General features: G+C 40.9%; 2 protein-coding genes across 5 annotated transcripts in view; one reads left to right on the top strand and one right to left on the bottom strand.

The window, feature by feature from the left end:
* mcf2b (MCF.2 cell line derived transforming sequence b) overlaps window positions 1-4,782 on the top strand; it is a 45,413-nt gene extending 40,631 nt beyond the window's left edge. For all 3 annotated transcript variants that reach the window (XM_072706843.1, XM_072706844.1, XM_072706845.1), the window contains one exon: window positions 832-4,782. In XM_072706843.1, coding sequence (XP_072562944.1) covers window positions 832-862 — 31 coding nt within the window. In that variant the 3' untranslated portion in view covers window positions 863-4,782. The remainder of the gene's footprint in view (window positions 1-831) is intronic.
* f9b (coagulation factor IXb) lies at window positions 2,499-12,553 on the bottom strand. Of its 2 annotated transcripts, XM_023842636.2 has the most exons (9): window positions 12,284-12,553; window positions 9,898-9,982; window positions 8,689-8,861; window positions 7,910-7,934; window positions 7,623-7,736; window positions 6,955-7,089; window positions 6,414-6,724; window positions 6,185-6,311; window positions 2,499-3,124 (listed from the first exon to the last, which is right to left on the bottom strand). In XM_023842636.2, the coding sequence occupies exons 1-9, from the start codon at window positions 12,284-12,286 to the stop codon at window positions 2,499-2,501; spliced, it is 1,599 nt and encodes a 532-aa protein (XP_023698404.1). In that variant the 5' UTR covers window positions 12,287-12,553. The 2 variants fall into 2 exon arrangements, with proteins under 2 accessions (XP_023698404.1, XP_023698406.1); XM_023842638.2 differs by lacking the exon at window positions 12,284-12,553 and having other exon boundaries at window positions 9,898-10,500.
* Window positions 12,554-17,104: the final 4,551 nt, after the last annotated feature.

A 17,104-nucleotide genomic window follows, 5' to 3' on the forward strand; every position in this document is an offset into this window, starting at 1 on the left:
ACATGCAAGAACACTTTTGTAGTCTGATCTCAAATTCCTCTTGCTTTATAAGATGGGCTTATGAGTGTTACCATGTCGGATTCAGCAAACGTTCCTAACTTCAGAGAACCACGTAAATTTCTCTGCACGAACATGATGAAATTGACCAGTGCGTAATACGGTTTGCGTAAATTAGTGCAATTAACGCCTCAACAAAAATATGTATGGTTCCGCGTCCTGCCCCATATGTCAGGAAATGGGGTACGAAAATGGCGTTAAAGATGGAAAAAAGAACTTTTTCAATTTTGGAGATTGAAGTCCTGTTTTTTTAGATCCATAAATGAAAGTCTATAAATTTTAACAGCGTCATCAGTGAAATCCACTGACCTTTAATTAGCTTTGCAGTTTCTGATGCTCATATTGATATTGTACTGTTATACTATAGCACTGATAGCCAATTAATATCGTTAGGCTACATGAATAAATTTAGGATATTTTCAACATAAGTACAATAACTGTGTATATGAATTTCCAAAGTCGAAATTGCTTCAAAGTAATGAAATATACAGTTATTGAGAAACTTTGGTTTGCACAACAACCGAGTAATTGCACAGGACTCCTACGACAGGTCTAGACCACTCATAAATTTTGTTTGTACCTAAGAAAACATTCTAAATAGGAGAATATTGGTGAATGTGGCATGTTGTCCGAAATCACTCACACGAGCAACTGATGCACAAATCTGTTCATACGAGTGGTTCTTGTATGAGGCCCAGCTCACTTGTGATTGTCCTGAACATGTCACAGCCTTGGGATTGTCACTTACAGTGTCATTTCTTGTTTGTCCCCTAGACCCAGGGAACTTGAAAACCAGGAAACTTAGCTCACCCTGAAAGAAATCACAAGTTCACTTCCAAGTGCACCTTGGCTTTTTGACTCCTGTTAAATTCACGGTGACCTTTGAACCCAAACAACCTATTATGGTGAATAAGGCTACTTTTTGGACAGTGTAATTTCTAGACTGAAGGTGATAGAGGATCCTGTCAGATTATTTCCTAATTTTGTTGGAAGCCCAGCTTAGTGGTCACCACCTCACAGATGGATATATGATTGCATCCAGACCACGGGATCGATCCCCCTCCCCACCCCCAATTTGGCAATATTTTTTTTCAGATGCAGTGGACCTTGGAAATTTGTTGCTGATGGAGTTTGGCCCTTGGGGAAAAATAGTGGTAAAGTCCTGCTCTAGCAAACAAAGGAGGTTCTGGAAACATTCGTCACCTTTATTACCTTATACTGTAGCCAAAGGAGGCCTGTGTATAGAACTCATCACACATGCAGGGATGGCAGAAACATTCCAAACGTCCTGATCCTGATCAGTCTTAAACAGAGCGGATCGCTACCTAGCGGGTTCACTAACTCTACATTTCAAGCGAGTTTTAGTCTTAAGCACATGTGGATTACAGTCGTTACATCACACCTGGCTACTCTATAGTTACCACTCTGCCTGCTAAACACATGGGATTCTTATAATGACTTACAACTCTTCCTATAACAGGCTTCTCCCTTTACAGACAGAAAACCCCAAAACAGGCCCTTCCAAAGCAGGATGGACCTATCTTAGGCTGTTTATGTAAATAAAATTGGGAGCCTGTTAATCATCTCCAAACAGGAAATTGTCAGATTCAGTGTTAGATATGCTTTGTATGTGACCTACGGAATTATGTCTCTTTTACAGAACTCAAATACTCTCATGAAATGTTTATGGTCGTGTCATGTGCCATAACTATGTATAGAGGGATATTTGCATAAAATGTATGTCAATACATGTGGTGCCAAATGTTTTATAATCTTTTTTTCCTGTTTTATTTTTCCCTTTTTTTATTAGAGTATGACAGTGTCACGTCAGACTCGTTCCTGGCTGTTAATTTCATAAAGTATGTATTTTACTGGCACTTTCAAAAGCTGTAAATGAAAAGTACCAACTCTGTACATGGCACAAAACTACTATTTTTAAGCTCTGGAGTAGCAGGATTACAGATGAGTGATTCACAATGTGCCCTGAGAGGTTTAACCACTTTATGCCAACTGGCAAAAACACATTTGTTTAGCGGAAAAATGTATATGTGTTAAATATATTATCTAGATTGTAAATAAGACAGTATAAAGCACATTCTGATCCAATGATTATCAAACAATACGATAGTGATGCAATTTAATTATATTAAACACCTTAATGGAGTTCTACGTGTGGGTAACTTCCGCAGCCCGTTAATCAGCCTCCCTGGTTAATAGGTTCATACAGTACTTAGCTAATTTTTGCCAATTACTCAAGCATTTGGCATGTATGGAAGAGCACAGTTTTGTGTTAGTCTGCTTCCACTGTAGCATGCCGTCCAAATGAAACCTTTCAGAATTTTTCTTCGATCATGAGCCATAATCATGAAGATTAAAAACCGAGAACAGCGAAACAAACTTTAAACAGGCGTCGCAAACTTTCATTCCGTGTGTGTGCGTTCTTACTGAAGGTTTCTCTTCATGAAATTGCATGACGGAGGTTGATTGGCAGCTTTGTCGTCCAGATTGTTTTGGCTCCTCTTCATGCCAGTGATGCAGCTGATCCAGTGGTAGTAGTAAGACACGTGGGTGTAGACGCCAAACTTGCCGTCTTTGGCACATTCCTCCCCCCAGCTTACGATGCCGGTCAGGAACCAGGTGTCCCGGTACTTGCTAGCGTGTGGCCCCCCGCTGTCTCCCTGGCAGGCGTCCTTGTGCTCGTGTAGGTAGCCCGCGCAGAACATGTAGCGGCTGATGTGGCTGCTGCTGCTGTCCTTGCACACGGTTCGCTGAACATATGGCACCTCCACCTTCTGCATCACGGGGGACTCGGCCCCCGCAAAGCGCACCCTTCCCCAGCCACTCACCAGCGAGCGGATACCGCTCTCCAGAACCGCCTCGGTGAACTTCTTGGGCCCGAGGCAGATTGGGAGGATGAAATCTGAGAAGACGATGGCCGTCTTCAGTCGCAGCAGGGCGATGTCGTGGTTGAACCTGCTCTTGCTAGCATTGTAGCTGTTGTGCACTTGCCACTCGGAAATCTCGTAGTCGTCCTCGGTGCCTTCGTTTCTGTGCACATTGTGCTCCCCTGTGGAGATTGTCGAGATCATCTCAACATTTGAAGCTTGCATTTCACCCTGCATGCTGGTAATGAAGTAACACATGAGCAGCTGCAATAGCATCTGATAATCGTAGATGGTGCTATATGCAACGCTAATGGTGGTAGCTTGTAATACTGTAACAACGCAATATGTAATAACACTATTATGTAATACCTTGACAAAGTGTGAATGAAGACATCCATTTTGGTTGTTTATTACATAATGCGCTCCGGCTTCCCCCCCACAGTCCAAAGACATGCTGATGCTAATTGGAGTTACCAAATTGCCCGTAGGTGTGCGTGTGTGAGTGAATGGAGTGTGAGTGATTGGTGTGTGAGTGTGCCCTGTGATGGGTCGGCGCCCCATCCTGGGTTGTTCCCTGCCTTGGATCTGTAGCCTCCGGGATCGGCTCATAACCCTCCGCGACCCTGAACATTATAAGCGGTTTTGGAAAATGGATGAATGCATTACATAATGCATCGTATTATTAAATTTTCATCATAAAAAAGTGCAACTCCCACATTTTGTAATAACCATCACCATATGTGATTATTTCAAAATGCAGGGAAATTTATTACATATTGCGTTCAAGCTATTACAAAATGTGGCAGATTATTACACAAAATGCAGGTGCTATTACATAATGAAGTGAAAATTTGTTACATTTTGTCAAGTTATTACACAATGGGGTATTATTATGTAATAGTGCGTTGTTACAAATACCATTCGATAAACTGCCGAAATATTCTCAAGTGGTCACCTGTCTATATCCTTGTGCTAACCTTATAGTAATACTGTACATATTTTTTATGCACTCAGTGATCAACACATTAGGGATCCCATCTCATTCTTTTAATAAACTGATCAGATAAATTCAGGTGAAAGGAGACTGGTTAAAGAACATCCATCCATCCACTCTAATTGGAGAAAAGGTATGCAGAAGAGCATGTGAGATCGTGTGAGATGTTTCAGCAAAGCCTGGTAGTGGTGGAATGTGTTTCCAAGGCACACGCTGCTCCTGTAGCTCAACAAGTATTGAATGGCACTATCAAGACAAAGGTCTTGGCCCCAAATACCTGGCAATGTGCATAAATTGTAACCTTTCTCTTTACTTTGGATTAAAGCATCATACAAATTAGTAAAAATGTAGAATTTCAGCCGTGTGACAGTGTTGGAACACCGTTCCCAGTAAGGCACATCCTTTCTTGCGAATGGATTTTATCAGCAGAAGGACGGCCTTTAGCACAAGGATAAGATCAACCCAGGAATGATTTCAGCCTACCCACTCATCTGATCTCCATTCAATTGAACATCTGTGGGATGAGATGAGATAAGCTGTTCTGAGCCAAAATCAGTGCAACGACGGGAATCACAGGAACCAGCATCCCGGGGGAAGCTTTCGGCACGAAGGAGCTGAAGATGTTCTTAGTGCAAACATGGTTGCAACGCAATATTAGGGGGCTGCTCTGAATGTTTTATACGTTATAAACATTATCTTGTTTTTTGTATTTATTTATTTTTTTTTTTATAATTTTCACCATCACTCTGAGCATCATGGCAAGATATACTTGGCAAGATATTTGGGCTTTCATTGTTACAATGTCTATAGCCCATAACATAATAAACATGAGCTGACAGAACTAAACACTATCTATATTCTTCATTTTGGTTGTAATGGGGAATTATTCAGGTCACAAAGAGACATCAAATGGTAATTAATCTTGCTTTCATTTAATGGAAAACCATGAACATTTATCTCCTAGAGATCAATCCAGTACCACGTTCAGGCAAAAGCCAGGCATCATTCCCAGTGCTGTTGTTATGTGCTTGAGTTCAATATGTGCTTATTGGTAAGCTCTACATACTCTGACTAGGTATTGTTTATACAGTGGTTGACCATCACCTGTGTTAGCTTAATAATTTTAATTAAATTATTAAATTTAAATAGCTTATTCCCACTGTAATGTGGCATGACAAATCTATTCATCCATCTTCTATAACTATCTATTCAGGGTCACGGGGATCCAGAGCCTGTCCTGTCACAGGCAGAAAATAACACAGGATGGAGCGCTAAGCTATTGCAGGGCAGACACAAACACAGACACACACACACACACACACACACACAAACACAGACACACACACACAGACACACACAGACACACACAAACACACACAGACACAAACACAGACACACACAAACACACACAGACACACAAACACAGACAGACACAAACAGACACAAACACAGACACACAAACACACACAGACTCGCACACACACGCCTTGCAAAATCCACACACATGGAAGTGTGGCGGATACTCAAACCATGTGAGGCAACAGTGCTAATCACTTTGCCAACACACCACCCTAATCCATCCATCTTTCATATCTGCATACCCAGTATACAGTTACCACTGTTCAGCCAAATGACTATTTCAATATTAGTCTAAATACTAGAACTCGTGGCCATAAGTGGAAATTAGCGGGAGAACATTTTAAAACAAATTTGAGGAAGCACTTCTTTACACAGCGTGTAGTTAGAGTATGGAATAGTCTTCCTGCTAGTGTAGCGGAAGCTAAAACCATGGGTTCCTTTAAATCAGAGCTAGATAAGATTAACAACTCTGAGCTATTAGTTAAGTTCTCCCCAAACGAGCTTGATGGGCCGAATGGCCTCCTCTCGTTTGTAAATTTCTTATGTTCTTATGTTCTTATTCAGGTGCAACCAATCACAGGAGACACCAGACCTGAGGCGGGGGATGCCCTTAATAGGTGTCCATTGCACACAATTATATACTACAAGCAATTTACAGATACTAATTCACTTGTTTTTTTAGACTGCGATATCAATCCTGTGTCCCTGGCTGAAACCTGCTCTTCCAATGAGAACATGCAAAGTTCACACAACTGAGAGTGGGATTTCTCATCCTTGAACAATTACGTGCATTATGACTTTTAGTATTAGTAGGAAACAGATGAGGTGTAGTGGATAACAATGAGTGCAGCTAGCAGATATGGCCATTCCACTAGCAATGGCTTCTTACCCACTCGGACGAAGAAAGAGTCTATGGTGATCTTCTCCAGGCAGTGGGCAGCTGTGATGACCCAGCGCTCACTGAGGATGGATCCTCCACAGAAAATCACTCGTTTGTCATTGTCAATCAGTGCCACCTGACAGGGTGACACGGCACGCCATTAGTGACCGTGTACTCTGTCCACAAATGCGAAACGCAATTACAAATCGATACGGTTAAGTGGGGAGCATTCTCCCACCTGCCAAGGGATCTCTCCAGGAGTAACCTCATTGCCCCCAACGATGCGCTTGTCTGTGGCCACCTCCTCCTGGATGGTGGGCAAGGTGGGGGAGAAGGCCCAGGAGGGCAGCTCGCTAAGAGTTGGTTTCCAGGTAACGTTATTAGTTGCGGAATGGTTGGTGGTGCTGTCAACATGCCCGCTTTGTTTAGGCAGGAGTAGAGAATTATTAATAGTGTCATTAAGGTTTTCCTCTGGAAGGTCGGCCTGTGCAGACCGACCAGATAAAGCTGAAATGACATTAACTGCAAGTCTACCACAGGGAAAGTCTCCTGGAAAAATAAGAAGGAAAGCATGTGAAAATAACATGCAAACACAAAACCAGGAAGCGTGCTTCTCAGTCCTGAAGTGCGTGAAATTCCCAGTTTCTCTAAGCTTGATGTGTCTGATGAACTGATACAAAGGCATGTATTTCATGCCTGACTGTGAGTTATAAATACCTCGCCGGTGGTGGGATGGGTAAAGAGGTGTAGGATATATAATTAATGAAAGCAAATGTCACCTTCAGGATCGCAGGTCCTTCCGTCCCCTGCTAACTTATACCCGGCTGCGCATTCACACACCGCCCCTCGGAATTTATCAGGCTTGCAGAAATGCACGCAGCCCCCGTTGTCCATATCGCACTGCCTCATAGACTCTGTAATACAACATCCAAACTGGGTCTGAAGGGGCCCTATTATGTTCATTTTCACCGTTTATGATTTATTTTGGGGATCCTACTAGAATAGATTTATATGCTTCAATTTCCAAAAACACATAATTTTTCTCATACAGCACATCTCTATTCAGTCTCTCTATAGCTTTAAGCCCCACCCCCGATGAGCCCAGTCTGCTCTGATTGGTCAGCTTGCCCTGCACGTCCCACCCCTGTCTTGCAGTCTGCAGAAAGGCCATTGCAGGTAGGCAGCCAATAAGGATCGTGTTACGGGGTGACCTCACCATGTCACGGAAGTAAGGGCTGGAGTTCCAGCGAGGCATTTCTGTGGTGAGAGTTACTCCCTTTGGTCTGTACTTTGAGCCTTAGGACTTTGCAGACCATTTACATGCACATACAGCTATATAACACACTTTAGGAAAGGGTAAAACCAGAAAAGCATAATAGGGGCCCTAAACACCACAGTCTGTTCAAACATTAAGAGTAGTTTCACAGTTTTCCAAAGGAGACCTCACCTATCTCGCAGTTTTTCCCACTGAACCCAACAGGACACCAACATATGTAAGAGCTTATAGCGTCTTTGCACTCTGCCCCATTCTGACATGGAGAGGACAGACATTGGTCCCCATCTGAAATGCAGAAATGGATTTTGCTATCAGAAATGTAAAACTTGCAAAGCAACATCCTTTTACAAACAAAACCTGACCCAAACTCAGCAGGATTTAGCCCTCTAATAGAAGCAGCACTTGCTGCCTGACAAGTATTGCCTTTAAAAAAATAAAAGAATCTTAATAAATCTTACCTCTATAACTGATCCAAAACTCCCTCTGAGAAAGAAGGAATACTGAAAAGATTAATGCATGGTAGCATTTTACCTTACACTACAGTGCCATAGGGAAGCTGTCAATGGGAAGTGAAGGCGGAAGTGGGCGTGACAAGCATAAGGTCACATGGCACCACAGTCCCTGTATTAGCATAACAACACAAAGATTGTTTTAAAATAGAAGTGAATCTGTAAGCACGGAAACACATGCATGCAGTTTGCGGCTATGGGCCATCGCATGTCACATTAGCATTTCAGCTAGAAACATAGTCTGGGGCAAACTCCCTTGTGGGAGCACCATTCAAGGTCATTTCTTATCAATGTTCTTTTAGTCACATGTGGAGAATCTTTAATTGTCAGCAAATTTTACATCCTTCCTCAGATTCTCAATAGGAATCAAGTCCACACTTTGACAGGACAGTGTTTTCCAACCTTGTCCTCGGGGACCCCCAGACAGTCCACGGTTTCACTCTCTCCCAACTCCTTGCCAGACAGTCCACATTTTTGCTCCCTACAGTGCATTGGAAGGGAGCAAAAATGTCAACTGTCTGGAGGTCCCCAAGGACCAAATTAGGAAAGAGTGGACTACAGCATCAAGGTTAGAATGTGTGAAATTAGCCTTTTCATAGAGACACAAGAGAGAAATGCCTTGAATCAGGCAGTTTGCCTTTGTTTTTGATATGCAAATGTAATTGATCTACACATTTCATATTTTAAGACATTGCACATCCTCCCAACCATTGCATTACACCACCCACTGTCTTCTCTCCATCCTCGAAGACCTCCCTGGCTTCCTCGAAGCTGCACATCTCCTCATGGCACTCGCGCTCCAGATTGCCTTGCTTGATTTCCTCGAATGGTGTATTGTATCGCTTCTGTCTCTTTAAGAAAGACCCTGCTGTGTGCCTGGGAACAACTGGGAACACAGAGGCTGGTGGAGAAACAGGAGAAAGAGGTTGGGCTGAGAGATAGAATCCAGGGCTAATTTAATGTACTCTAGATTAACATTTACACACGATTTACAGAGTCATCTCACATGGGAATCTACACCTAAATTACAGCACATGTTGGTCCATTTTGTCGATACCTTACTGCAATTATTTCCACTAAACTTGAAGTCGCTTTGGAGAAATTTGGAGATGATAGAAATAACAGGAATTAGACAAACACCTCAGGAAATGTGGACTAACCTTTGAGTAAAAGGAGGTAAAATGTCTGAGACTAAGAAAAGAATCAGCTGAACAGTTAATTCACTGACTGAAAAACAAATCATTAATGACAGTACAGACATACACCCAGAAGTAACTGGTACGTTAAATGTCAGGATTCTGGATCTACAAAACAAGATGACAAGCTTCTAAACAGTGGCTTTAATGCACTATTTATAACAGCATGAGTAACTGGAATTTTTGTACTTCTTACTTGACTGCCACCACTTTTTAGAAATAGGTAAATACATATTATGTTTTTATATAAAACGAAGAAAATACATATTTTAGTTAAAAGTAGCATGTAAGGCAGGACCTTAATGCCTGCTGGGTTTGCTGATTTTCACATAAAAAATGTATTTATATACATAATTATTTGGAATATAAGTCGTCCTTCATGCCTGTTATCATGTTAGCTGAAGGCTTCAGGGTTGGAGTTGTCCATCACGTATGTTTTTTTAGGATTTATGACATCATTACTTATATTTCATTCCAAATCCTTAAATAAAGATCTGTTCTATAAAGGTTTCATTACTGCAATACTGGTACATAGTTAAAGGCAGTAAATATATTGTTATGTGCCATAGATATATTCCATGTCTTCAATGATTTGCATTCACTTGTCATGAGAACAGTATGAAATGATAAGATTTCAGTATTCATTCTTCTGAAAGGTCAGGACGTAGAAAGAGGGTGGGTCGGCCGTCACCGGCCGTTCACGCTGCACGCATCCACGGTCAACAAGATCACGATACGCACCATCACAGCTGATCCAGATGTCCAGTGGCAGCAGACAGACGATGAGTGGTAAGTGAATCCTCGCCATCCTACTCCGGTGAAAATGCTGTCAACAAGACGTCAATGACTGCAGACGTTTGGCCGCTCGTGGCAAAGTGCAGTGGGATGTTTGCATATGATTGGCCCAGAGGTTACACAGCCAGCCGTGTTTGTGTTGCAGAAGCACGCTGAGTGCTCTTCACGGAAATCTGCTTTTGGTTCAGCTCTGCTTGTAACACTAGATGGACTATTCAGACTTCAAGCCTTATATACCACAAATGTTAGCACGGTACCTCAAAAAAGTCGTCTACGTCTGCATATTTCTATATGCAATAGTCAAATGTTGCAGAGCTGCGTATTTTTTATGTTGTCTGTCAGCTACTTAAAAATACACACGGACACCCGAGCAGTAATCCTGTTAGTCGTGCAGATTGGGAAACTTTGTAAACATTGACATAAGATGGAGGGAATTTGAAGTCCAAGCAAGTAAAACAGTGATTAACAAGAATTTGAGCACAAACTACGGAAACAGTGTCTTTTTGTACCTGAGTTTGAACTGTTAGATGTACCCATATCTGTGCATTTTCTCAGTGCAATTGGTATTTGGTCATTTGAATAATGTGATTGGGATGCAGCATTATCCTTGGGGGTGGGGGGGGGGGGGCAGTTAAGACCCAATGCTTCAAGTTAACAAGCTTTTGTCTTTGTCTAACTTACCCTCACTGTTCTGCTGCTGTATGTTTAATACACCTCAGAGGACATTTAACTGCTGTAGCCACTAGATGGCGCATATGCTTTAGAAGAAAAAAATCCTAATGGTTGGACAAGCAGGGGAGATTCTAGAATTTTTTAAGGTGGGAAGGCAGGAGAGGGGTCATAGTTCATATAGCAACCAATCGGCTTTCTGCTGGGGCTTTTTCTGCCCATGTATATGCCCAAAAAAAGCACCATTTTGGATTGTGGGTGAATCAGTGGTTAGGCATATCTCACACCTCCAGGGTTGTGGGGGTCAAAACACGCCCCTACTCTTTGCATTATTAAAGGAGGGTTTGAAGAACTATAATATAAAAACGGGTGCTATTTTGATCACATTAGTGCCATGATTTCAACCAAACCAAATTCTAATGGAATTGTATATTATAATAAGAACAAGTTTTCATGTTCTTCTTTAAGAACTCAGCTACATGGATAGATAAGCTAACCAAGTGTACTCCGATGAGAGAGTCACAGCTAGCAAACACACAGGTAAGGAAGACAGTGCAAGGTCAAGTCAAATAAGCTTGGTGCAAAACTGATTTTTTTTTGTACTTTTCAATAATAATCATCATATTGATCATAATTAGTGCAAAGTGTTTCGTTTATGTATTTTCCCTTCCCTCCACCTCCCCTGCCCCCCTATGTCTCACATGTTTGCATGTTCTAGTGAAGCCGCAACTCTCTTTTCATTTACATATTTGCCTGCACATTGTGTTAATGACAATAAAAATGTGAATTGAATTGAACTGAATTGAATTTCCTTGAATTGAATTGAATTGAATTGAATTGAAAGCAATCTGCAGGGATGCTGGCTGATATCTACAGTTGTGTTGTGTTTGTTAGTAGCACATTTCTATTTCAAACCGCTCCTTCCATCTCATCCCACAGATCCCTATATGGATTGAGATCTGGGGTCTAGGCAGACTATTTCATTAAGCTGAATTGATTGTCATGTTTATAGAGCTAAACCAGGACATTAGTCCCCTGGGAAATCCTGATTGACAGAGATGGTCAGATATGCTGTGGTATAAGTGATGCTCCACTTTTATCAAGGGATGCTTGCTTAATTCTATTAAAAATGTTGCAAATTTATTGGTTTCATACGAAAAGTCCACTGACAAGCAATGTTTAGCATATCCGCACATATCTGCTCATAATTTGTCATAAGTTTTTTGACTCACTAATTCAGTTCTATTCTTGCCATTTTGCTGTTAATTGCAATTGTAGCCATTGGCTCCCAAAGGGAATATTAAACACAAATTATGTTATTGCAAAGGTATTACTAATTAAAAAGCACCCAATGATGCTGCTTATCAATGACCTTTGTAACTCAGATCAGCTCTTTCAGAACTATAATTTGGGTTTCAGTTTATTACCACATGAAATTAATGTTTTATTAAAACTACGGATTGTTTATAATGCGATTACTTCATGCATTTATTAATTATATATATATATATATATATATATAATACAAATTATTATATATATAATTAATAAATGCATGAAGTAATCATTTTTGTTATACATTTGCAACATTTTTACATCCCAAGACTTTGTGTGACCAGAATCTCTTCTTGTCCTCAATCTGGCATGTAATAACAGTACCCACCATCTGTTAGATCCGGTAGTGTTTTTCCAGCCCTCCATCGTCCAAAACTTTAATTCATTAGTCACAGCCACAATTTCTTGTTTTTCTGATGCTGCTCGCTGTACGTGTGCTGGCTGCCGTACCTCACGCTCGTCGAGGCTGTACTGAGTTCTGCATTCTTTGATGGATCTTTTGGCACCATTGCTTAACTGGACTGTCTGCTGACTAATGTTGTGGTTTTTCCTTCCCCATCAAATCAGAAGTCAGGAGCCGCTGGTGTAGATCCAAATTCAGTCTTTATATCAACAGTGAGGTTACAACCAAGGCCAGACATTTGCAAGTGTGTCCAATACTGTTTTATACCAATTTTTAAACAAGTTTTTATTGTTGAACAATATCTCGTCACTTAAGCATCATCATTCCTTCAACCATTCACCATCGTTGTTTTCTCCCTTGATCCACACCCCTAGGTGATAAGTTTGTCAATCATCTCTTTTACTGTTTGGTCCCTCGGCTGAACATAATTGTGGCGTGACCATCTCTAGTTGTTTTTTTTTAAATACCCAGCCGTGAACTTTTGGTGAACTCAGGCGAATCCCTTCCTTCAGTAGCAAACCTTGGCAGCTTCAGCTTGTTGCAGATTGTCTGGCTAGAGGGTTGATAATATATTTGTTTTTCAACATAGAGATAAGCTATAACACTAGTAAAGGTAGATATTCATACATTCAGGGCTAACATAAAGTAGCTAACAGAAACACCGAGGCTAACACAAGGTGCAAATACATCCTGAATTTATTACATTGTGTTGTTCACATTATAATGATTACATTGTAATGATTACATCATGAGTATTTGGTATGCTTTTTAATAATATCATAATGATTATATTCTACATTGTATAGTGCTAAATAATATTCTATACTAACTGTAGACCTGCATAGTGTGTGTCAGCCTCTTTTCACCTTTTTCGTAAGTGTGTTCTCTGCTGCATTTGGCTAGGCGTGTTTTGGGTGGTGAACCTTTATAATTACTTACAGGAAACTGTACTTGGAATAATGCAGCTGCATTCCAGTTCTTGACACAGTGAATCCAACATTTAATGGCATTTCTTTCTTAATTCTCGCCCATTCTCCCTCATATATACAATTCAAGTGTCAATTGTGTGCCTAAAAAATCATTCTTTAATCCATCTTTTACCAAGAGTAATCACACAGGCATATGAAGAAAGAGATTTATTTGGATGTGGCAGTGGAGATGAGTTTAACAAACAAGGCAGTCAACACAATGAAACCCATTTTCTTTAGCTCATGAAGTTAAAGAATTATTTTATGAACACAACAGTTTTTTTGTTACCAATTTAAATTGATAAAAGCATTTTATGCAGTATATGCTATTATAAGTGTGAATGTTGGAGGCCAAGATGCAATTAGTGTTGTGGAATCTCAAGAGATGTGAATAACAAAGGTTTACCATTCACAGAATATTTCAGTGGATGTTTCAGCATTTTGAAATACTGTGAATAGAATAATGATACCTTATTGATTCCCGTGGGATGATAAGTGAGATAAGCTGGGGGTACAAAGCGCTGGGTCAGCCAGCATGCAGCGCCCCCTGCAGCTGGGGGTACAAAGCGCTGGGTCAGCCAGCATGCAGCGCCCCCTGCAGCTGGGGGTACAAAGCGCTGGGTCAGCCAGCATGCAGCGCCCCCTGCAGCTGGGGGTACAAAGCGCTGGGTCAGCCAGCATGCAGCGCCCCCTGCTGCTGGGGGTACAAAGCGCTGGGTCAGCCAGCATGCAGCGCCCCCTGCAGCTGGGGGTACAAACCATCCTAAGTACTTACAGCAGAACACATTCTCGGACTTATCTTCCATTTTTAGGGTCAGCAAAATGCACGTCTGTGTCATTTCAGTGCCAGTGTAGCGGCTCTATGATAGACGGCCTGTCTGTCCACACTGTGACAGATTACTCCCTTCCAGGGTTAATATAACATTCAACAGGTATGTTACGATATCTGTGACAACATCTGTTAAGTCCTGAAACTACAGATTATTCCAAAGTACATTTAGTAGCATTTAGCTTCAAGACATGGAAGCGAAACTGGAACATACTGGATTCAGTGGCTTTTAATGATCGCAGGACCACTGAAAAAAATTTTGGAGTGAGATCGCTTAACCATTCTGGGCTACAACTAGGTAACCACAAGTAAAAAATTAAAATTGGCCAAAACTTAAATCGAGTAAGAAATAGTAAGTGGAATATGAAGTGGAATATGAAGTGTTTTCAGCCAGTGTTTACACATACCCTGCAGTCAATATGGCTACCTGCTGGAACCCACTACAGCCCTTGTCTTCCAACGGCCTGTTTCAGGCTCGCTGCTACAGATTTTGGACCCCATGACAGCACTTTGAGCACCAACCCCGACCAATCCAATAACGTTGCAAATTCTTTAGGGCATCTGTCTCTCTGGAGCCCTTGGAATCGTTCTACACCCCCCCCCCCCCCCCCCCCCGGTGTTTGGAGTCAGAATATCTTTATACTTGTCAATCAACATTTCGTGTCTCAGATTACAAGTGTGTGTCTTTAGCTATCAGATATTTTCCGGTCCTTGGTCGAGAGGGGAGAACTAACAATTCACAAAACACCATTTCCGGATGCCCTACAGGCCAAAGTTCACATGCAACTGGCACATTGGGTAACCTTTCCTGTGAAAGGGATTTCTTTTCATTTTAAATACAGAGCAGCGGCATCTGTTACTGAGGCAAAGCTGTTAAATGCAAACTTGCGTATTTATAAACTTGCCATCGCAAGGTGCCATCGTACCTGTGAATGTGGTTAATACAAGGCCGCTTTTATATATAGACCTGCCGCTGTTAGGTGTCTCAGTATCTGTGAGTCACATGTCTGACAGGGCTGCTTATAACATGGGAATCGCAATCTCAGAGGCGCAGTGTTGACTGGAGCCTCAGAGAAAGGCTCATATTCTATTTATCATCGATTTATTCTCACTTCCTGTAAAGACACCATTCCCGAGCATTTAAATACAGACTTAAATTAGCTAGCATCGCTAAGAAGCATCGATCTTCAATCAATCAACTTCTATTGAACATAATGCGTTCTGGTAATTTTTCATTTTACTCATAAAATTGCAATAAAATAACTAGGCTTGTGGGGGGAAAAAATCCTCTGGAACAAACCTTTCGAAACGCATCCAAACTATTACTCATTACATATCAAAATCGGAGTTTAGTTTGTGCGTGAAAACTTTTGCATTCAACAAGTAAAATTTTACCAACCTGCTTCTTAGACACTTTCATGTAACTCAAAACACAGAAAGTCTGGGGGTGGAATCAGACACTAACATAATCAGGAGGATAGCTCTGTCATAGCCGGTTCCACTTATACAGAACAATACATTAAGAGAACAGGGCGTAGATATAAAACAACTAGCTAGGTACTCAGTCTCCCAATCCAACTGTATGCACCTCACAGCATGTCTAGGATCTTTAAGTGCTCTGTTGAGTTTGGCCTTAATGACACCCTAGAAATAGCATAAGCAGATTAAGAAATATGGAATTTAATGTTACAAAAATGTTTCGTCTCTAATCTTCATTTGAGGAATCCATAACCAGGGCTGGACTGGCCATCTAGCATACCGGGCAAAAGGTATAATGGGTGACGTCCCTGAGGTGTTATTGTGCCCCCCCCCATGCCGATTTATGGGGGATCGTACTGAAAACCTGTCTTTGACTGCTGAGCAGCAACACACTGGTGTGTGTGTGGGGGGGGGGGGAGCAAAAAAGTCTACAGAAAAGTATTAGGGAGACTGAGAAGGAGCCAAAAAGAGACAAATGTGGTCTGAATAGAATGGAGATAGCATTTAACATGGAGTTAGCATTTAACATGAAGATAGCATTTAACATGGAGTTAGCATTTAACATGGAGATAGCATTTAACATGGAGTTAGCATTTAACATGAAGATAGCATTTAACATGGAGTTAGCATTTAACATGGAGATAGCATTTAACATGGAGATAGCATTTAACATGGAGTTAGCATTTAACATGGAGATAGCATTTAACATGAAGATAGTATTTAACATGGAGTTAGCATTTAACATGGAGTTAGCTTTTAACATGAAGATAGCATTTAACATGGAGTTAGCATTTAACATGGAGTTAGCATTTAACATGGAGATAGCATTTGACATGGAGTTAGCATTTAACATGGAGTTAGCATTTAACATGGAGTTAGCATTTAACACGGAGATAGCATTTAACATGGAGTTAGCATTTAACATGGAGATAGCATTTAACATGGAGTTAGCATTTAACATGGAGATAGCATTTAACATGAAGATAGTATTTAACATGGAGTTAGCATTTAACATGGAGTTAGCTTTTAACATGAAGATAGCTTTTAACATGGAGTTAGCATTTAACATGGAGTTAGCATTTAACATGGAGATAGCATTTAACATGGAGATAGAATTTAACGTGAAGATAGCTTTTGACATGGAGATAGCATTTAACATGGAGATAGCATTTAACATGGAGTTAGCTTTAAACATGGAGATAGCTTTTAACATGGAGATAGCATTTGACATGGAGATAGCATTTAACATGGAGATAGCATTTAACATGGAGATAGCATTTAACATGGAGATAGCTTTTAACATGGAGATAGCATTTAACATGGAGATAGCTTTTAACATGGAGATAGCATTTAACATGAAGATAGCATTTAACATGGAGATAGCATTTAACATGGAGATAGCATTTAACGTGAAGATAGCTTTTAACAAGGAGAGAGCATTTAACATGGAGTTAGCATTTAACATGGAGA

This window comes from Paramormyrops kingsleyae, chromosome 24, assembly GCF_048594095.1.
Source record: "Paramormyrops kingsleyae isolate MSU_618 chromosome 24, PKINGS_0.4, whole genome shotgun sequence".
NCBI lineage: Eukaryota > Metazoa > Chordata > Actinopteri > Osteoglossiformes > Mormyridae > Paramormyrops > Paramormyrops kingsleyae.

What these genes read in the sequence shown, in the direction of transcription:
- f9b (XM_023842636.2), bottom strand. An exon ending in TGGGAAAAACTGCGAGATAG is followed by an intron (nt 7,090 to 7,622) that starts GTGAGGTCTCCT and finishes GTTGTATTACAG; the next exon opens with AGTCTATGAGGCAGTGCGAT. An exon ending in AAGGACCTGCGATCCTGAAG is followed by an intron (nt 6,725 to 6,954) that starts GTGACATTTGCT and finishes TTATTTTTCCAG; the next exon opens with GAGACTTTCCCTGTGGTAGA.